The following is a 22,926-nucleotide window of genomic DNA, read 5'->3' as shown; positions in this document are numbered from 1 at the left end:
GCTTCTCAGATCTTTTTCTTTTAAAAACATTTACATTTGGGCCTGCCCGTATAGGCCAATTCCCTTGAGTGTAAATGGTTAAAACTACAATTTTGATGTTTAGCTGGTCAGTCTTTACATCCATAGCTCAGTCTATGAATTTGAGCGTTTACATTTCTCCATTCTAATCCCTCAGCTGATGTGAACGCTTTGTTGTTGTTGGAATCCCAGATTGCTCCTTTAATTAAAGTACCATTTTTTATGGTATTAAGAAGCTGTTTGCTGAGTAATAAGTCCACAGTCACAAAGGAAGTGTATGTAGGCCTACGTGTTTTTAATCAATGCTCAACATTTCACCATGAAAATCATATTTTATGCAACACAGGAAAATGGTAAGACTTTGATCTTCAATACTTTGGTCTTGTTTATTCAGCAGCTTCTTTTCCCTGTAAGAAGAAATAAATAATATAATGGATCAGTAATCATAATGAACATGATAAATATATGGAAAGGCTTGGATAGAATATAATGGATCAAGTCTTTAATGCTCATTACTCAGCTTGGATTTTAGATGTTGAAGTACAAACTGAATTACTCTTATTAGATTGTTTAGCCCTTCCTGAAATGTTCTTCTTAGAGATCTTCAATACAATTGAGTGCAAAAGGTCTGTATTGACCTCTGTGAAGACTGAATCATAGGTGGTGTTGATGTGTTCATATCTGAACATGAGTCAGGTATAGGTTTAGCATCAGTTCTGTACCTTTCCAGAGTCACGGGTCTTGGCTCTGAGCTTGTTGACCTGAGTCTCAGCGATGTCAGCACGCTCCTCAGCTTCCTCCAGCTCATGCTGAACCTTCCTGAACTTAGACATGTGCTGGTTTGCTGCTTCCTCCTGGGTGATTAAAAGAGAGGGAGAGCAGAACATCAGTATTTAAAGTTTGAAGCTTCAGGCAGCAAATTAATATTCTGTTTTTAATGGTATTTAAAAAAATAAATACAAAAAAAGACAGCTTTAGGATAGCAATGTATACAGGGAGATAGATGATACAGTAGAGTAAGTGAGTTAGCGGAACGGGGGATCAAACCGCTGCCTCCAGCACGATCACTAGACCAGCCCCCAGCGCAGCAAACACTCAGAAATGTTGATATTTTCTTAAGCAATTACTTGTAATATCAATTGAGTCATTGCTGACTGGTGTGCTGTAGCAACACTTCAACTAAACCACATGGACATTACGTTTTGTACGGAAAAATATTTTTTTCACAGAGTATTTGACTGTGACTCACCGCTTCCTCAGAATGCCTCTTGTAGGCCTTCACTTTCATCTGCAGCTTATCTACCAGGTCCTGAAGTCTGTTAACGTTCTTCTTATCCTCCTCAGTCTGTGGGAGAAGAGCAAAGAATCAATGTCACAATAGTTTTATACACAAACCTGTCTGTTAGTGTCAAGTGTGTGAAGAAGGCACTTTCTCTTTCTCTTACCTGGTAAGTGAGCTCCTTGACTCTGCGCTCATACTTGCGGACTCCCTTTACTGCGTCTACACCTCTTCTCTGCTCCGCCTCCACCTCAGTCTCGAGCTCACGCACCTTTGTGGAGAAATACATTTAGGCATTTGTTTCAGGTGGTGAAATCAGACGTAACATCTATTTGTAAAACAGAGGTAGAGTCTTCTACTCAGTCAAGTCATTTTATTATTTTAATTGAAGGGGTCTGTAATAATATCACATTTTCAATATCTGGGTCAGTGGTTCCCAAAGTGAATTTAAAAATTTAAAAGTCAATGTGTTTATGAATTGTTATAGCAAGAACAGATTAAACCGCCAGGGATCTTTGGAAAATGTTTAGAGGGTGCAATACATTACAATGTAATATTATTCATCCACAATTTATGTTATTAACTCTTAGATAAACAACGGATCTGGGAGTTTCACAACTCAAATTCTTCTTGTTTATGTAACATGACTATCCTTGTTGTCATTGGTTTAGTGGTGTATTGTGCAGTACCAGTACGGCGACTAGAGGCCGCCACTCGCATGTTTTAATGTTGGGACATTTCCTCCATTATAGAGCTCGCGCTCTGGCAGTTGAAAGAAGTTCGCCAACTGAGCAAGACAGCAAGACAGAAACACCGACATAAATACATTTGTATATCTTTATTTTGAAAGTAAGCGACTGGAAAAGCACCATATTTAAGACGGTAATGTTTCTGGAGTGTGTGCATATGTTTGTTAAGATGATATGTTGTGTTTTCAGGTTTTATGAACTTATTAAAGTCCGCTAGCCTACAAGCTAATTCAGCCATTAGCCCGCTAGCTGGTAGCCCCGCATAGCAACGCTAGCTTCCCTAGCAACGGCCGGTGAATGAGAGGTAACTATAAAGAGATCAATTATTACTATGACATTAATCAGATGAATGTGTATTGTCTTGTGTGTTGAAATTTATTGTGAATAATAATAATTATTATTATTATGAATGAAATGGCAGATTAGAAGAAGTCTGCTGAGACAACAGTTTAAGCCAGAAGGAAGCAACTAGATTAATACATTTTAATTTATTTAAAGGTCTTGGATCAACTCCACTAAATAAGTGTAAAATTATTATAATTGGTTTTGTTGTGATCATAAATGCACTGTAATGTAAGCTTTAAAACTGCAACATTTTCTCTCTGATGCAAAGAGGGGGGACTTACATTTTTTATTTCCCAGGGCCTGAGACTTGATTAGTCCAGTCGTGCACTGCAGAAGTCATAGTAAATCTGAGTGGATGCTATTTTTATCGCACTTTAAAGTAGGAGTTGTGTTCTGATATTATGAGGGGGTCCCTGATGAATTCGCTATCACAAAAGTGGTCCTTGCCACAAAACAGTTTGGGAACCCCTGATGTAGATGGGTTATTGAGAGAAAAAGTAATTACAAAATGCTCCAGTGTATTTTTACATGATCAAATACATTTCCAACAATCTGTCTTTCAATCCACCCTAATCCACCCTGCTGGTAACTCACCCTGGACTCCAGTTTCTGGAGCTGCTTCTTGCCTCCCTTCATGGCCAGATTCTCAGCCTCATCCAGGCGGTGCTGCAGGTCCTTGACTGTGACCTCCAGGTTCTTCTTCATCCTCTCCAGGTGAGAACTGGTGTCCTGCTCCTTCTTCAGCTCCTCAGCCATCATGGCCGCCTGGAATAATAGTTTGTTTAATTTATGCACCAATCATAACGTCCCTCTCAGATCTTTGTTGTTCTTAACCAGCCTTGCTACCATTGGCACTTGGGGACAAATCAAGTGGATGTAATTCAAGGACTCACATCAGTGATTGCCTTCTTGGCCTTCTCCTCTGCATTCCTGGCCTCCTGGACGATGTCGTCCACCTCTCCCTGCACCTGCACCAGGTCAGTCTCCAGCTTCTTCTTGGTGTTCAGAAGGCTGGTGTTCTGAAGAAGGAAACAAGATGAATTGTTTGACTCTCAAGAGAACTTGCAAGTCACAAGACTGAAATTATGAAAGTCTAATGCAAACACTGTCAAATTCCAGATGTGTTTAAACTGGATGCTTGGTTGAGTGTCATAAGAAATGGCTTTGACCCATACCTGGGAGTGCAGCAGTCCAACACGCTCGCTGGCATCTACCAGCTCAGTCTCAGCCACTTTGCGGCCTCTCTCTGTCTGCTCGAGAGCAACTCTCAGCTCCTCAATTTCAGCCACCATCAGACCGTTTCTGCGCTCCACCATGGCTGCCTGCTCCTTCATGTCTTCTGCGACACGGACAGCGTCATCAAGGTGCAATTGGGCATCCTGTGGTTCACAATGACATATGTTCATTAGCACTTGTGGAAGTAGGGGTGATTCACAAACAAATACCTAGCCATGTTCAGGTTTTTGAGCCTGATGTCCCAGTCCCTTTACCTTGAGCTGTCCCTGGACGTTCCTCAGCTGTTTCTGGGCCTCAGCTGCTTGCCTGTTGGAGTGGCTCAGCTGGATCTCCATCTCGTTCAGGTCTCCCTCCATCTTCTTCTTCACCCTCAGGGCATCATTCCTGCTCCTGACCTCAGAGTCCAGGGTGCTCTGCATGGAGTCAACCATCCTCTGGCTGTTCCTCTTGATCTGCTCCATCTCCTCGTCCTTCTCAGCGATCTTCCTGTCCACCTCACCCTTGATCTGGTTCAGCTCCAGCTGCACACGCAGAATCTTGGATTCCTCGTGCTCCAGTGTGCCCTGGACAAACAGAAGCATTCAGGAAAATCGTGTTCAATACATTTGGATGTAGGAATTAAATATATATGACTACAATAAACTCCAATACAGGGATCATTGGACTGTAGCTGGGGCGTTGGCTAGTGTAACACCGCTTTTCCATCAAACAGCTGTAGTTTGAACCTCAGCCTCTTCCAGAGCGGTCTGGATCTCAGACTTCTCTGTCTCCACGGTCTTCTTAGCCTTCTCCAGCTCATGGATGCTCTTGCCAGTCTCTCCGATCTGCTCAGTAAGGTCAGAGATCTCCTCTGCACACACACACACACACAATAAGTTTAGACTTGGGGGGTTTAGTGGATATGCCAGTGCGCTGAATTTGACATTAAATCATATTAACAGTTAATTAATTAACAGCACTTCATAGGATCTTGCAAATCTAATTGCCGACCACTTATTTTGAATATTTAAAGGAATACCAACTACAAGTAAAATATATACAAATTATACTGTACATGACATTTCTGAAATGCTGTAATATTAATGTTGATGATTGCAGTTCCCTCCATTTTCAAAACACTAGTCAAACATGAGCCAAATAAAACTGCTGTCAAATGCTCACGTTGCAGGTTCTTATTCTCTCTCTTCAGAGTCTCCAGATGATCCAGAGCCTCCTCGTAGGAGTTCTTCATCTTGAAGAGCTCAGTGCTCATAGAGCGAGCCTCTTTCTGAGCTCCTTCCAGCTCAGCCTGGCCCTCCTCATACTTCTGCTTCCACTCTGCCAGAACCTAGGGGAATCCATGGGATATTCATTAGAAGTCGTAGATGAAGAGTTTTTAAAATTGATAAAATGTTTGTTTATTCATTTTCACCTTGTCAAAGTTCCTCTGCTTCTTGTCGAGGTTGGCGGCCAATGCGTTGGCTCTCTCAACATCAATCATGAGGTCCTCCACCTCTCCCTGCAGCCTCTGCTTGGTCTTCTCCAGAGAGGCGCACTTAGAGTTGGTCGCCTCAATGGTCTCCTCGGCATCCTGCAGACGCTGGGCCAGCTTCTTCCTGTTGGACAACAGAGGTCGGTTTTATGGAGTGAGAGATATGTTACAATACATATTGATGTAACATTTTCTCATAGCCTCACCATCCACACCATATCTGAGTTTTTTCTGTTGCGTGCGACTCACTTGGCCTCCTCCAGCTCCTCTGTGCGCTGGATGGCATCAGTTTCATATTTAGTCCTCCACTGAGCCACCTCGCTGTTCGCCTTGGACATGCCACGTTGCAGCTCTGCCTTGGCCTCCTGCTCCTCCTCAAACTGCTCCCTCAGGAGATCACAGTCATGGCGGGCAGACTGGACACCGTGGGCCAGTGCGTTTTTAGCCTGTGAGAAAGAAAGAGAAAGACAAAGAATGATTAGAGAGATAGTCAAACAAATTACGGTAAAAGTCTCTGAGGGTGGAGAGTCAGTAGGAGTCTCTGAGGGTGGAGAGACAGTAGGAGTCTCTGAGGGTGGAGAGACAGTAGGAGTCTCTGAGGGTGGAGAGACAGTAGGAGTCTCTGAGGGTGGAGAGACAGTAGGAGTCTATGAGGGTTTAGAGACAGTAGCATTCTCTGGGGATGAAGAGACAGTATAATTATCTGAGGGTTGAGAGACTTTAGAAGTTTCTGAGGGTGGAGAGACAGCAGGAGTCTCTGAGGGTTTAGAGACAGTAGAAGTCTCTGAGGGTGGAGAGACAGTAGAAGTCTCTGAGGGTGGAGAGACAGTAGGAGTCTCTGAGGGTGGAGAGGCAGTAGAATTCTCTGAGGGTGGTGAGACAGTAGAAGTCTCTGAGCGTGGAGAGACAGTAGGAGTCTCAGAGGGTGGCGTAGTCACCGTCTATATGAAGATATAACTCTAAACTCTGTGGACGGGGAGTCCATTTTGGGTCCCTTACCTTGACCTCCTCCTCAATCGCCCTCTTCAGCTCCTCCACCTGCTGGGTGAAGGCCTGTTTGCCTCTGGTCAGCTGAGACACCAGGGCTTCCTTCTCCTCCAGCTGGCGACCAAACTCACCTGCAGGGACAGAGGGACATCTTGTTAATAGGGTCTCTGTACTCTAAGATTGAAAATGGATTCGGAGGTATCGTAGGGCAATGTTTGGTGGTGAATAGTACAGTATAAATTATGTGTATATATCCCCCAACACGTTATTGTGTTTTACTGAAGGAAAGCATTGGCTTGTTGTTCATTGTTGATGGTACCATTTTCTGTCAGGAGTCTGGCCCTCTGTCCGCTGATGTCGTTGACCTGTCGAACATTCTCATCATTCTTAGTCTTGAGCTCACTCAGCTGGTCCTCAAGAGTACGGCACATCTTCTCCAGATTGCCCTGTTAGTGAAACATGTTCCATCATTACTTTATATATGGGACTTCTGTCAACTTGATTGTTCACTTGATTGGTAATGTAGTTGACCCTCCTCAACACTGCTTAACCAAAACATCACTACTCACCTTAGCCTTGGCGACGGCCTCCATGTTGCTAGAGAGGTCATCAATCTCCATCTTGTACTCGCTCTTCTCCTTCTCCAGCTTCTGCTTGACACGCTGCAGGTTGTCGATCTGCTCCCCGAGCTCAGCCACACTGTCGGCCTGCTTTTTGCGCAGAGCGGCGGCTGTGGCCTCATGCTGCAGGGTGGACTCTTCAAGATCACGACGCAGCTTCTGGAACTCAGCCTCACGCTTCTTGTTCATCTCAATCTGAGCAGCAGTGGCGCCTCCGGCCTCCTCCAGCCTCTCGCTGATCTCCTCAAGTTCCCTGGAGAGATCAGCCCTCTGCTTCTCAACCTTAGCCCTGGCAGCACGCTCAGCCTCAATTTCCTCCTCCAGCTCCTCAATACGGGCCTAGAACAGGGGGCAGGAGCAGGGGGGATGAATTCTAAAATACAGTTGAAACAATTGAACCTCCATCAGCATAAATGTGTTTAATAAAAATCCAGTTACACTAATATATTCAGTAGACAGTGTCCCTTGCAGGAACCAAAACAACAATGTTCAGAACCACCATCTTCCAACCTACTTAGCCATCAGAAACCACCGGGAAGCATGTGTGCTACCAGAATAATGTTTTCAGGAAATGATTCAAGTCTGTGCTTTTCTGTACTGGAGCTTATATCCTGCACTATACCTGGAGTTCCTTGATCTTCTTCTGCAGCTGAGCTCCCAGAGACTGTTCATCCTCAACCTTGCTGAGGAGCTGAGTGGTCTCAAACTCCTTCCTAAGAAACACAAACACATCGATTGCTTAGTTAGTTTTTGTTTGATAGTGTAAAGGGAGAGAATCATACCATTCACTTTGCTTTTAGGAATACCATTCAAGTGTTAATTCATAATTACAAGAATTAGTCAAGAACAACCATTATAGCAGGTAATACTGTAGTCATTTGTTTGTGTTTACTTCTTGATTTTCTCATCAGCTTGCTGCTTGTCATTCTCCAGGTCCATTATGGACTCCTGGGCCAGTTTCAGATCTCCCTCCAGCTTTCTCTTGGATCTCTCAAGGTCCATACGGAGCTTCTTCTCTTGCTCCAGAGAACCCTCAAGCTAGAAGATAAAAACACACATATTGTTCAAATCTAAACAACTGAAGATAATATCATCTTACATACTATCATGGCCAAAATGTCCAACTCCACTCACGTCGTCCACTTGCTGTTCCAGCTTGGTCTTGGCCTTGGTCAGAGTGTTGACTTTGTCCTCCTCTGCCTGCAGGTCATCCAGTGTCTGCTGGTGGGCCTCTTGGAGGGCTTTCTTCTCCTTGGTCAGCTTGGCAACACTCTCATCCATAGACGCCATCTCCTCAGTCAGGTTTTTAACCTGTAAACCACCACAACATAATTATACTTCACCATAAATGGGAGATTTAGTTTGTTATATATTGCATTAATTTCATTTCGCTAACAAATCTCATCAACAATTACTGTACTAAAGATTCAACACTAGATGGCAGTGTTCACAATGTCAGTGTACTGAATGGAAGTCATAAATGAGGGGGAGCAGAACATGCAATGAATGTTGGGAGTACCCCGCAACTGAAATTCCACTATTGTGTCTTAATTTTTCCTGCACCCACAATACAACTTGAATTCCATTTCTGTTAAGCTATGTTTTGATTGGATTATTGTTTGGTTAGACTGTCTATGGTAAGACATAAGACCTTGTTTTCAGTGGCATGCTTCTCCTTCTCCACTTTGGCCAGGGTGAGCTCCAGGTCATCAATGTCCTTCTTCAGCTCAGAGCACTCATCCTCCAGCTTCCTCTTCTTGGCAGTCAACTCAGCATTGATCTCCTCCTCATCCTCCAGCCTCTCGGTCGTCTCTTTGAGTTTGGCCTCCTGCTGGATCTTGCTCTTGATGAGCCCCTCACACCTTTCCTCAGCATCGTTCAGACTCTCTCCTTCCTGGTTTCAGAACAGGAGTAAACAAATCAGAGGCCTCACTTTGTGTATCAAAATATACATTTTACTCATAGAGGTCAGAGCAAATCAATAGAAATTCACGAAATATATACAATATATAACATGGGCAATAAAAATGTGTGAGTTAACCACATACTTTTCAGTGTGTTCATATGTGTGTGTATTCATGTGTATGTAAATGTGTCCATACGAGGGTAGGTGCTGACTCACAGATGCGACTTGGAGTGCCAGGTCGTTCTTTTCCTGAGTCAGGGACACCAACTTCTCCTCCATTTGCTTCTTTGTAGACAGAGCCTTGGCCAGGTCTGTCTTCATTTTCTCATAGTTCTCCTTCATGTTGGCCAGCTCCTTCTCAGTCTCAGCGCTCTGCAGCAGGGGCTTGATCTTGAAGTACAACTTCATCCATGGCCAGGTTTTCACATTCATGAATGAGCGGATGTTGTACTGGATGGAGTAAATTGATTCTCTGGTCGACAGAAACGATGGAGTGGCATGGTGAGTCATTAGATGATGGAATTAGATGAACAACAAAACAGAACCACCTGTCACTGTTTGTTTACAGATGAGCAAGGGGGCTAGAGAAATGTAACCCCTCCTAAATGCACAGATAGTGGACTAGATGCAAGGACTGACAGGTTATGCTAAGCTCATGATGTATTTTATATTCTTCAAGAATTAAAAGGTAAATACCACACATTTAAAAGACAGTTGAACAGCCAAATCCCAAACTGCAACTATAATGCTAGAATCCTTAGTTGCTACATCCATTTCTGGACTTATAAATGAATTAACCCAAAAGATTTAGTAGACCATTATAAGATGTACTTTCTCATTCTGAACAGCTCACAGCATATACAGTATGTAATCATAATGCATTAGATACAGGTGGTTGACAGAAAGCTTTGCCAAGATGTCTACTATTCCTCACCTCCTCTCCATCATCTTGCTAAACTCTCTCCTCATGAGGAATCCACGGCTGAGAGCCTGGACCATGCCGACCAGAGTGGCCAGCTTCTCATCTCTCATCTCCTCCAGGACACCCAGCAGACCGGCTTTGAAGAACACCTGAGACACAGGTTAACATGGTCAATGGAACCACAGACGGTGACAGATAGAAAGGGTTGAATCAAAAGAGGGGAATATCACCACTAGATTGATTTAAACAACATTAACTTTGCTGTGGCTACAAACAAACCAACCATGTGATAGGTTGTTTCTAAGTTGTTAGTTATTGTACAGTTGTAGATTAATAATGTACACAGATACAGATAACTGAATCCATACCACTCTAACACAATGTACATGATAATGAGTTTAGTTTCTCTTCTATACTTGTGATGTATGACTTTGGAGGAAAAAAACATAATTTTTTTCCACCTTTTCCATTAGTTAAATGAAGAAGAAAGAACAAAAGGATGGATAGATCACCTGGAGAGATTTTATATGGTACGGGTTTAAATTATTATTGAAGTTGTGTTTTGTTGTCAGCTTTGCTGGGGGTATTTGACTGACCTTGGTGTGTCCAAACTTGTAATCTTCGTGATTCACATCAATGGATCCAAGCAGCTTCTCAGAAGCCTTCTTGTTGTCCATGAACTGGCCTTCAGGGATGACACTGGCATTCAGTACTTTGTACCTGAATGAGAGGACAGTTTTAAAATATGGCAAGTTGTAATTGGTTGGTTGGATATACAGTGAGGTTCAAAATGATTTGCACCCTTGATAAAGATGAGGAAAATAGACTGTATCAAATGAACAATACAAATGCTGAGATATATTGTATGGTCAAAATGTTTTTTGGATTCGAAACAAATATGTAAATGAGGAAAATAACCCCATACCTACTGTAAAATATGTATATGAGGAAAATAACCCCCATTCCTACTGAAAAATATGTATATGAGGAAAATAACCCCATACCTACTGTAAAATATGTATATGAGGAAAATAACCCCCATACCTACTGTAAAATATGTATATGAGGAAAATAACTCCACACCTACTGTAAAATATGGTGGAGGATCTTTGATGTTATGGGGCTACTGTACATCAAATGATCTGGGGGCCCTCGTTAAGGTCAACGGCATAATGAACTTTACCCAGTACCATGACATTTTTGCCAAAAACTCGGTTGCCTCAGCCAGGAGGCTGAAACGTAGCCACAGGTGTGTATTACAGCAAGACAATAACCCCAAACACACATCAAAATCCACAAGGAAATGGTTAATCGACCACAAAATCAACATTTTCCTATGGCCGTCTCAGTCTCCAGACTTGAACCCCATTGAAAACCTGTGGTTTGAACAATGGATATCAAGGATCTGGAAGAATTCTGTAAGGAGGAATGGTCAAAGATCCCTCCCAATGTGATCTCCAATCTCATACAACATTCTAGAGAAAGACTCAGTGCCATGATCCTCTTATTGAAAACAGGGGTGTCAATAATTATGAGCCTATCTTGAAATAAAATATGAATTGTTAAACGAAATCTTTTTCTCTGAGTATAAAATAATATAATTGTCACAAATGCTTGATCATAAAATATAGCTCAGTATCAGTGTTATTTATTTGATACAGTCTTTTCTGCTCATCTTTATCAACAGTGCCAATCATTTCTGTGTGTGTGTGTGTGTGTGTGTGTGTGTGTGTGTGTGTGTGTGTGTGTGCATGCTTGCATGTATGTACCTTTGCTTGAAGTCAGCATAGATAATTCTGCTGGGGAAGCCCTTTCTGCAGATCCTGATACCCTCCAGTACACCATTACACCTGAGCTGGTGGATAACCAGGAAGTTCTCCATCAAACCTGATAAAACAAACCAAGTCTCTTTTAATACTCATAAACAGGTAATTAAAGATTGGAATGCTTGAGGTTACTGATACTGTACTGATAAGATGACATATTTAACTCAATATTTCTTGTACCTGGAGTCTTTGACTCGTTGGGGATCAGGCAGCGCACAAAGTGAGGATGAGTGCTCCTCAAGTTGGTCATCAGCTTATGTAAGTTCTCCTGTAAGAGGGTTACAAACCATTTTCTCAGAAACCATTTATAATAATTGCACCTTTGAAAGGACTGAATATGCAGATTTCAAAAGCTCACCCTGAACTGGGAGGACACAGTCTGCATGGAACCACCCTTCTTCTTGCCTCCTTTCTTGGCTTTATCTGTTAAAATGGGGAAAAGTAAAAGATAACTAGAAAAGTACATTTCCTAGAGTGGGTGGAATAAATATAATATTAATAATATGTAAGAAATCTAGAGTGGTCTTGTCTTCAGCAAGCACACTAATTATAAACCAGAGAATCTCTGGTTAACTTCACACTTATCTAGAGGCAAATGCTGCCAATGAGATTATGTTAAATAAGACCTACTGCATGATTAAATTAACCAAGTCTATGAGTAAATCAACCTAGTAATAAACGTTGAGAAATTGTCATACATTCTAAGACTTTAAAGAACATTTGGGTCTGAGTTGTAACTAGTGCCTAATTAAATATTGTGACATGATGCTAGTCTTACCCTCAGGAGGTGGAGGGGGATATAGTGCAGCCAAAATTTTGACTCCGGACTTCCCATACAGTTGACAAACTGAGTCGTTCAAGGGGTCCTTGTTCTTCTCCAGCCAGCCAGTGATGTTGTAGTCCACAGTACCGGCATAATGCACCAGGGAGAAGTGGGCCTCTGCCTTGCCTTTGGCAGGCTTGGGCTTCTCAAACGCCTTTGTTTTGCCAAGATGCTGGGCGTACAGCTTGTCCTTGAAGGTAGTGTCTGAAGACTTGGGGAACATGCACTCCTCTTCAAGGATGGAGAAGATGCCCAATGGCTTTACGAAAATAGATGTATTTCAAATTAGTGATATTTCCATTTAGGATCGCAATCATTCCTTTAGTAAACATTATATTTGAGGATTACATTAATTTTGGGGTACATAATAGGAAACATATTGAGTTCTCAACAGTCAGATACGTTGTACCACTGTGATAATATCTCACACAGGACTCACTATGATCTTCGCTTTTGCGGTCCATTACAATCTTCACAGACAGCTTACCTTCTCAATAAGCTCAATGCAGGCAGCCAAATCCATGCCGAAGTCAATGAAGGCCCAGACGATTCCCTCCTTCTTGTACTCCTCTTGCTCCAGGACGAACATGGTGTGGTTGAAAAACTGTTGCAGTTTCTCATTGGTGAAGTTGATGCACAGCTGCTCCATGCTGTTGTACTGTTGATGGAGTTTTAAAAGGGATCATTTCATCATACAAGGCTGTAATCAATCTGAATCACAACTAATTGTCTTGTTCTGGTGTCATACTCACATCAAAGATCTCAAACCCGGCAATGTCAAGCACACCGATATAGAACTGCCTTGGATTCTTGGTGTCCAACATCTCATTGATACGGATGACCATCCACAAGAACATCCTCTCATAGATGGACTTGGCCAGAGCACTGACTGAGTTATTAACCTGCAATGATAATACCTCAAATTAATACATTAGCTATTGACCGTGTCTGGTGATAAGGTGATAAGACCTTGGGATAAACAACATCACTATTTAAAAAAGCAATGCACTCGTCCCCAAATAATTCCGGTGCTCAGAAAATGGTAGATGCTGTGTTTTGCAGTCTTACCTGAGCCACAGTCTGTCCCTTGGTCACATACTCGTTGCCGACCTTCACTCTGGGGTAGCACAGAGCTTTCAACATCTCAGCTGAGTTCAGGCCCAGCAGGTAGGCGATTTTATCAGCCACTGGAGAGAGAACCAACAACAACAGATTCAGTGACACTAGATCGCTTGTTTCTGATGTCACACTGACAAAATACTTTGGATAACTTTTAGGTTAGGTTTTGATTTTCTCCCATATTCATCATTTCAAATCATTTCTGGAGGTGGGAATTTGGTTTCCAAAAACTCTCCTGCATGACTTTTAAAATGTAATTTCTCCACTAAAGACGAACACTCAATGTAAATGAATCCTTCTTTATTAAGAGTAACATTGTTAGACTAAAATGAAAACAATGCCTTCCAATAAGGAGAAAGGTATCATGTTTGTTTTGCATGTTTCTCAACCTTACAATAGGGGTAAAAGCAGAACATTGTTTGAGTGATCCATGTGTATTAGCAGTAGTGATTGAGAGGGGGTTTTCCTACTGGAAAGACCTATGTCCTAGTTGAAGGAAACTGATAACCCATGTTCTTCTGAAAGGGGAAAGAACACTCACTTAATGGTGTTGAATGACCTTTGCTCTGACTTTCTGGTGAGGCCTAATCACTCAAAGGCTAGAGACACTGGGTGAGATTTCAGTATAATATGTAAATGCTGGTAAATGCTATTAAGTAGTGTTTTGCTGTTGTTGTTTGGCTTCAATACACATCTCACCAGATTGGGTCTGCTGTTCTCTGACTCCCTGACCCTGTAACTCTGCCATGAGGTTGCCAATATGATAGGGGAGTATAAGCCAATTTGCAAACAGTTGTGATTCTCTTTGACACTTGAAATGGTGTGAACAGTTGTGATTCTCTTTGAAATTTGAATTAAGAATATTGGGAATGTAATAATTTGTCATGCAATGAATAGTTATTCTGGATTTCCTGAATCAGAAACAGCCTAAACTGTTGTTCTGGTCTGTCCTCTCTCGAGGTTATGGCGAAGGTGACCACAGATGGTATCTAGATGCATGGAAGAGATCATTCCGCCGAGAACAGTGTGACCCTCAACCCCTCCAAACTTATCTCGTGCTACTTGTGCACTGGCCGGAAAACGGATAAGACAGAATGGACCACAAAGGGTGGTGGCGGCGGCTCAGGTGAGTGTTTCGTCTGCTTGGGGATATTGAAATCGGGACATTATCAAGGGCCATCCACATTGACAGGCATGAGTTCCATGTGTACCATTATGAGGATGAACTGCAACGCTATCTTAAGAAGAAAACAAAGAGATGCCAGAAGAATGAGTGCTGGGAGGGAGGAGGAGTGGTCAACCGTTATCCGTAATTGATTTAGGATTGTCCAAAATGGTTTATTTGGGGGTATTAGGTTGATTGTGGGGTCTGCACACTGTGAAATGTTATTTAGTAATTTAGAATAGAAATGCATTGAGATACCGATCTGTCACTAACATGCCACTGGCGAACAGTGTAACACAAGGACAAAGATATGTTGACATGTAGTACATGTACACACCCTTGTCTTTAGATGTACATTCTGCCAGTGTCGGTCGGTGTGTGCTAAGTTGAGAGTCTTAAATTAAAGTCAGAGATTCAAGAAGCATGGGATCATTTATCAGTAGTTTAAAGAATGATTTGAAAAGCTGAGAAGGAGAGAAAATGATTAAACATGTATTCTCTATCTTCCCTGTTCAAGGCAATATGTATTCTTGGTGGTGTGGAACATGTGAGTGATCACCGTTCCAGATGAGGGACTAATTGTTTGACTTGACCATGTTTTAGTATGTTTGTTAAAGTGGCCTAGTAGCGGTAATTCATGTGTTATGGGTTAGATGGAATGATCTATGTGCAACTGTATTTGTGGCCGGTGGCAAAGTACAAAGGGGGCATGTCTCTGAGACAGAATGTTTCTACAAGAGTGAGATAGGAGTCATATCATAGAGCTAACTATATAGATTATGAACTATTGCCGTATAAAACTGTCTTATAGCTTCACTGTTTTATATCATTATATAAATTGCTTATTCTCAAATAGCTGTTTGTGTATGAGTCTGGGTAATTATTAACAAAGGACAGAGGCAGGCTGCAAGAATGCGGACTTCCTAATCTGAAGGCTTCTCCTGACTGATATCAAGACTGGGAGACACCACCTGAATAGCCACAGAGATTCATTGTACATCCTAGACTCAGAAGGGGAGAGGGCTTGTTTGGGAAAACAATAATTATACTTGGGAAAATAATAATTATACTTGTTGACTGCATATAAGCATGACAAATAGAGGCGAAGTGAGGCTATTACTAACACTGGTCATATTCCGTTTTTTATTTTTATTTTCAAGTCTCTTAGGAACCAGAAGGTTGAAGAGAAAGTCTAAAGCTCCAGTTCTCCCCTGCCGCTTATGATGTTTCTATAAATAAACGTATGTAATGAAGCATGTGTGTACTTGTATGAAAGGAAGGTCTTAAGTTAAACCATTCTACTACAATGGTTTTACAAGTGTTAGACCTATGGAATAAGGATAAGTTATTAGTTAGATTGTGTAACCCAGAATGAAGGGTTTGAAAGGATAAAGTGTCACTATGTGTTGATTTCACTTACTTTTATAGAAGTATTTTGATAGAACCTCCTTTGCTAGTTTATGCCATAATCTAATGCTCACCTTATGTTACAATTATTATAACGGAAGTGATAAAAGGAGGGAATGTGATGGAACATTTTCTGTTTGTGTGTTTTCAGATTAATGCTGCTTTTTCTAAAAATGCTTTTTCTTATTACCAATTCTGTTGGTTTCATGCGAGTGACTGATTGTACTCACTATCACTGTATAAGCAATTTGGCAGTTCGCCTAGAACATTGCTCCGGGAACCAAGAGGAGTATCTCAGTTTCAAGGTCTCAGCTTTGAGAGAAGAAGCCTCGTGAGGTATGGGTCAGTCACATGCAGGAACCACCGTTAATAATGAATAAGGTAAATCATGCTGATATGACTTGTTTGTGTAGCAGTATATAAGGACTGAAAGGGTACGCCCTTGTCAGAGTTTTCATCAAGCTTGTATTGAGTTTGTGAACCTCTCCAGTTAACTGTTAATAAAGATGGATTCATTTACATTGAGTGTGCATCCTTAGTGGAGAATTTCCATTACACTTTCATGTGGCACTGTCTGTCTTAGGTGTTCTATTTCTATGTTGGAGACTGAGAATGGGACTAATGCTCTACATATTGTATGTCTATGAGTGGGACTCACCCTCTGTGCCGTCTGGCTCGGCCTGCTCCTCACGCTGCTTCTGCTTGAATTTCAAGTTGCCATGGTGCACTACAGCTCCTGTCAGCTTGTATATTCCAAGCTTCTCCTCATTAGTGAAGCCCAGGATTGTAATGGCTTCCTGGCAATAAAGAAGAGGTACAAAAATTACGTTACGCTACAGTTCTGTGCTCACTCCAGAACGAATGGGATGGATAGATTTGACTCTTGGCCAACACATTAGTAGATGGCAACACAAAAGGAGTTTTACACAGTTCCACAGGGCACTTAGTGGTGCTCTCTTTTGGATGTCTTACATGTATGTGCCTCAGGGCGAAGTGTGAAGGCATGAAAAGTTCCTTTATGTTCATGCTTAACTAACACAAGGCATTTAAAATCAAACAAAAATACATGAAAATTCCTAGCAAGTTGGAATTTTACAGACCTTCAGTGTGTATGGTGGTCCTACCCATTCTATATCTATAGTTTGGTTAACCCTTTGTTTGACTCACATCTGTGGCATCCAGCTCTTCATTGTCGTTGATGCTGGCCACAGTGATCTGTCCCTGGCTGCACATGGGGAAGTCGTAGGGGTTGGTGGTGAGGAGCGCCAATTCTGTGGACAACAGAGAACAGCTTGTCAGTTAAATCTTAGAATTCTGCTGTCCTACCTTTACAGTATCTCTCCCTCCTTTACTCAATAGATGGACTCAATGATACATGTAGTATATAATAAATAGCATCAAAAGAGGAGACTGAGACTTGTGGACTAGTGCATCACAGTGCATTACTTTACAGATATTTCCCAAAGACCTTCCAAATGTCTAGATGCCTTGTTACCTTGGATGTACTCATTGTAATAGTATTATTAGTGTGTACTATGAATATTTTTAACAAGTTCCACAGATGGGGGTGGGAATCATTTCCCCTGGACCTCTACTTTGTCTTACCAACTAGCTCAGGTTTGTGGCCTGTCATCATCTGGAAGAAGATGTGGTAGCCTCTCTCATCGGGAAGCTGGAAGGACACTCTGGACTTCTCCAGCAGGTCTGAGGGTGAAAGAGAGAGCGCGAGTGACACAAAGAGAGAGAGAAAACATAAGATGAAATCAAATTTGATGTTAAGATCTCCAAAAAATAATCTGTGTGAATTTAGGAAATCATTGAGAAACAATCAATACCAACTCACAGGTCTCAATGTCAGCTTTAGCCAGTTTACCAGCTTGGAAGTGAATCCTGATGAATTTACCCTATAGTAGAGCATGGGGGTTAGAAATAGGTCAACAAATAAATCTAACATTTTACTTTGATAGACCCCTTTAAATGTTACAGTTTGTTGGACATCTATTGATATAACAATAGGGAATTACTGAAATACATTTTTTCCAATATAAGGTTACTTCCACAGTACGCCACAATACTTACAAAGCGAGACGAGTTGTCGTTCCTCACTGTCTTGGCATTACCGTAAGACTCCAGCAGAGGGTTAGCTGCAATGATCTGATCCTCAAGAGACCCCTGATTGAGATAAACACAAGTTGCTCAGAAATGGGAAAAGTGGTACAGTTTGTTTTTCTCTATGACTTGAACACTTTTCTTGAAACATGATTCACAAAAAGTTTGCTCAGAAAACCAAACTGAAATGTGATTAAAAGGCAAACATAAGAACAACCTACCTGCATTTTGTTGGGGTCTGCTTCCTTCTTGCCACCAGACACTGCAATGGTGGCAAAGTACTGGATGACACGCTTGGTGTTGACAGTCTTTCCTGCACCGGATTCTCCACTGGTTTATATGACAGAGAAAGAGGCGTTTTAGGTACATGTTTGAGTGTCAGTTTGGCTTTCACCAAGAAATAGCATAGAAAAATACCTGTTTTCTAACATAAGTAAATATTCCCTTTCATCAACTCGTTATTACACATAGCCTAATGTCATAATCCATTCATAATGTCATGTATTTCATCACACCAAGTGACCCAACTTATTACAATAGAAATACTTTCTCAAGTGACATTTTAGTAAACAACTTACGTAATCAGGACGGACTGGTTCTCCTTATCTGGAATCAAAATACATATTGCTTATCATACTCAAGCAACATTATGGGTACATTATTGCATTTGTATAATCATGAATTTAATTTTGGAACATTTTCCATTCATGGATACTGAAATCAGACGTTCCCAGCAAACTGTTCTAACCTTGACGAGTAAACTCTAAAGCATATTTGACTTTGATTTGATTTGATTTTACACCCAACAATCGGTCCATCCATCCATCCATCCATTAGCACTTATGGACTGTGAGATCTATATGCAGTTATGGATATCCATAGAGCTCCATTTTTATGGATTGTCTATCCGTGTGAGAGACGACAACTCGTTCTCGACCTTTAAGTCTGGTGAAATTCTCCTCTCTTAGCTGGGTTCCTGTATGAACTTAAGTATTCTCTCTCTCTATCTCTGAGGACCAGAGCCCTAGGACCATGCCACAGGACAACCTGGCTTGATGACTCCTGGCTGTCCCCAGTCCACCTGGTCGTGCTGCTGCTCCAGTTTCAACTGTTCTGCCTGCGGCTATGGAACACTGATCTGTTCACCTGACGTGCTACCTGCTGGTTTTTGACTCTCCCTATCTCTCTCTCTCTACCGCACCTACTGTCTCGACCTCTGAATGCTCGGCTATGAAAAGCCAACTGACATTTACTCCTGAGGTGCTGACCTATTGCACACTCCACAGCCACTGTGATAATTATTTGACCCTGCATGTCATCTATGAACGTTTGAACATTTTGTATTGCCTTAATGGCCATATATTCCTATAATCTCATGCCAGAAGAGGACTGGCCACCCCTCAGAGCATGGTTCCTCTCTAGGTTTTGACTTAGGGTCTGCATTGCTTGGTGTCTAGGGTTTCAGGCTGGGTTTCAGTATAAGCACTTTGTGACATCTGCTTATGTAAAAAGGGCTTTATAAATAAATTTGATTGATTGATCCATCCATCCATGACAGCTCGTACCAATCATCATGAACTGAAAGGCGTTGTCAGAGACGGAGAAGATATGGGGTGGAGCCTCCACCCTCTTCTTCCCTCTGTAGGCGTTGACAACCTCTTCGTCGTACACTGGGAGCCACTTGTAGGGGTTCACCGTGGCACAGAAGAGCCCAGAGTAGGTCTGGATGAAAGCATAATTAAAATAAAGGATTAACAAAATCAGATGTACTTTAACTTGGATTTATGTGAGGATGTGGGTGTACTTTGGTATAATGATGTGGGGTCTACTGTATTGATATGTTTTGGTTTCTACCATTTAATTATGTCTAGTACTGTATGTGTGTATTTATTATGTTCATGTATGTGTGTATGTATATGTGCAGGCCTCTTACATAGATCATCCATGCTGCATAACGCTCTTTGAGGTTATACAACACAGAGGCTTCATTCAGGTAGGTCATCATGGCCATGTCCTCAATCTTGTCATACTTAGGGGGGTTCATCTCATAGATGTCTGCATCTTTGAACTCTTTTCCTTCCTGAAACAGTCAGAAACCTAGTTTACACGCAGATCAAAGTAGACATGACTGAATGCTTTTTGCTCATTAAATACAAGTTTAATCATTTAAAAAATGCATATCCACATTAAATCCAACTACTTTGTTATCACCCACTGACACATAACTGGAGATTCTTGACTAGTCAACATGAGAAATTCCATATCATTTTTAAATAGCATCAATAAAATGTATGTCTTTGAAGATTATATTCTGTTTACAAAAAACATTGGAAGGTTGTTTTTGCATTTAGTTGACTTTTCAAGAATTAGAGTGATTGCACAAACTTGAACTTGAATACTTTTCTGATCAGGCTTACCTCCTTACTGCCGTCAGGGTTGGTAACTGTCACAGTACACTTTCCGTCGGCCCTGGCAGTGACTAAACCCTTAAGGTACAGCTCCACCTTGTCTGTCACATAGCAGGCGTTCTTTGAATCAAAGGGCATGGCTTGTGCCTCCATCCTCTCCTTCTCAGACTTACGAAGGTATATGGCAGCCTTGCCATAGACTTGCATCTCTGCGTCCGTACTCATGGTGACGGATAACTAGGAAAGAGATGAAACAAGAAACATGACTGAATCTGTGGTGCTTCCTCCCCAGTCAACAGAGTTTGGTGAGCGGTATCTCTCTCAGAATATTCTCATCACTTTTTATGTGAAGACTGAAACCATGTCTCACCTTCTTTTCCCCTCCTACAGATGAATGTGTACTTCTTGGAGGACCCTGTGACACATTAGGGTGTTGTGAAAACACACAAGTCTAAAGCCTTATCATTTATCCCCTAAAGGGCTAGAAAACATTTAACTCAATCATTATATTTCAAATTCAACTACAGGTGCAACTGGTAACTTTCCTTTACTACACATCCACACATTCTGTTAGGAATTCAAATAAATACCCCTGAAAACCCAGTTACATTCTAGAACACCCTTTCAAGTGCAGGAGCACCACTTTTTACTGTAAATGAAAGTTACAGATTTGAAGTAAAACACATAATAAAAACAACATTGTTTTTAATGCCACTTGATTTAATATTTTAGAATCTTACAGAACTCAATACAAATAGTGCAGTTAGCTACTGCCTCAGATGCTGAGTGCAAGGACGAGACACACTTAAAAATCTAAGGAGGTGGAGCGGTCTTACCACAGAAGAAGAAGGTATCTGACTTATGGATGCTGGGGCCTCAGCCTCCTTATATCTGGTTGGAAGTGCTAACCAAGCAACAGTTAATTATGGACCACTCTGGGAAAGGAAATGAATTGGATGAGAGACCTGTTTATTTCTGTCTCTCACTAGCACCTCCCACTTCCAGGAGCACCACACTCCCATTACATTACTTTTTAATGTCATATTTGTCTCCGATATTGAATTTCAGTGAATTAACATAAATTAGAGATTTCATTACCAATATCAAAAGTTTGTTTAATCTAATTGATTCCAATGTTCCTACCACTGACCCTCAAATACTGTAGTGGAATCCATGTTGCCCCAACACCTTGAAATAGTTTTCATTAAATCTAATCTGACCTTATTTAGTTTCATTTTAGTGGCATTAATCCTCATCAACAACTTTATATATATATGTTCACCTACTTTTATATTGTTTAGCTTGTAAACACATCTGAACTGTCTCCTCACCTCATGCTTGTGACGGAGTTGGCCGTTACCTCGTGCTTTGCTTAGTTTGATTTATCACCCTGGTGGAACCATATTAAATTAAGATTTAAAAGCTAGAATGGAAACATTTAGGCTTTTAATTACAGCTCATAAAACTGTTAAATATAATGTTTAGGTAAACTATATATAAACATACATACAAGTATGTGAACACCCCTTCAAATGAATGGATTCGGCTATTTCAGCCACACCCAAAGCTGACAGGTTTATAAATTCGAGCACACAGCCATGCAATCTCCATAGACACACATTGGCAGTAGAATGGCCTTACTGAAGAGCTCAGTGACTTTCAACGTGGCACTGTCCTAGGATGCCACCTTTCCAATAAGTCAGTTCATCAAATTTCTGCCCTGCTAGAGCTGCAGTTAAGTGCTGTTATTTTGAAGTGGAAATGTCTAGGAGCGACAACTGCTCAGCCACGAAGTGGTAGGCCACACAAGCTCACAGAACAGGACCGCCGAGAGCTGAAGCACGTACAAATCGTCTGTCCTCGGTTGCAACACTCACTATGGAGTTCCAAACTGCCTTTGTCAGCACAATAACTGTTTGTCGGAAGCTTAATGAAATGGGTTTCCATGGCCGAGCAGCCGCACACAAGCCTAAGATCACAATGCCCAATGCCAAGTGCCAGCTGGACTGGTGTTAAGCTCGCTGCCGTTGAACTCTGAAGTTGTGGAAATACGTTCTCTGGAGTGATGAATCACGCTTCACCATCAGGCAGTCTGACGGAAAAATCTGGGTTTGGAGGAAAGCTACCTGCCCGAATGTGTAGTTCCAACTGTAAAGTTTGGTGGAGTAGGAATAATGGTCTGGGGCTCTTTGTCATGGTTCAGGCCCGGCCCTTAAGTTCCAGTGAAGAGAAATCTTAGCGATATAGCATACAATGATATTCTAGACAACTCTGTGCTCTCAACATTGTGGCAACAGTTTGGGGAAGGCCCTTTCCTGTTTCAGCATGACAATGCCCCCGTGCACAAAGCGAGGCCTATACAGAAATGGTTTGTCGAGATCAGTGTGGAAGAACTTGACTGGTCTGCACAGATCCCTGACCTCAACTCCATCGAATACCTTTGGGATGAATTACAACGTCGACTGCGAGCCAGGCCTAATCGCCCAACATCAGTGCCCGACCTCACTAATGCTCTTGTGGCTGAATGAAAGCAAGT

At 41.7% G+C, this 22,926-nt stretch overlaps 1 protein-coding gene across 1 annotated transcript; it reads right to left on the bottom strand.

Annotated features, from left to right (window-relative positions):
- Positions 1-291: 291 nt before the first annotated feature.
- On the bottom strand, positions 292-21,251 carry LOC115177971 (myosin heavy chain, fast skeletal muscle-like). Its single transcript, XM_029738974.1, has 41 exons — positions 21,227-21,251; positions 20,761-20,805; positions 20,400-20,627; positions 19,916-20,062; positions 19,548-19,704; positions 18,561-18,588; positions 18,204-18,312; positions 17,953-18,045; positions 17,717-17,777; positions 17,479-17,577; positions 17,041-17,144; positions 16,532-16,670; positions 13,251-13,369; positions 12,935-13,084; positions 12,670-12,840; positions 12,138-12,441; positions 11,718-11,782; positions 11,540-11,627; positions 11,303-11,420; positions 10,130-10,253; positions 9,546-9,682; positions 8,828-9,083; positions 8,357-8,599; positions 7,840-8,016; positions 7,598-7,743; positions 7,328-7,418; positions 6,655-7,044; positions 6,405-6,531; positions 6,098-6,216; positions 5,348-5,544; positions 5,039-5,222; positions 4,789-4,954; positions 4,353-4,477; positions 3,882-4,190; positions 3,567-3,770; positions 3,285-3,410; positions 2,986-3,156; positions 1,464-1,568; positions 1,268-1,363; positions 741-872; positions 292-425 (listed from the first exon to the last, which is right to left on the bottom strand). Exons 3-41 carry the CDS (start codon positions 20,613-20,615, stop codon positions 405-407), a joined length of 5,814 nt encoding a protein of 1,937 aa, XP_029594834.1. The 5' UTR covers positions 20,616-20,627; positions 20,761-20,805; positions 21,227-21,251; the 3' UTR covers positions 292-404.
- Between the last annotated feature and the right edge of the window lie 1,675 nt (positions 21,252-22,926).

The sequence above is a fragment of the Salmo trutta genome, chromosome 38, assembly GCF_901001165.1.
Source record: "Salmo trutta chromosome 38, fSalTru1.1, whole genome shotgun sequence".
NCBI lineage: Eukaryota > Metazoa > Chordata > Actinopteri > Salmoniformes > Salmonidae > Salmo > Salmo trutta.
Note: the sequence above shows the minus strand (reverse complement) of the source record. Positions and strands in the feature narration are given on the sequence as shown.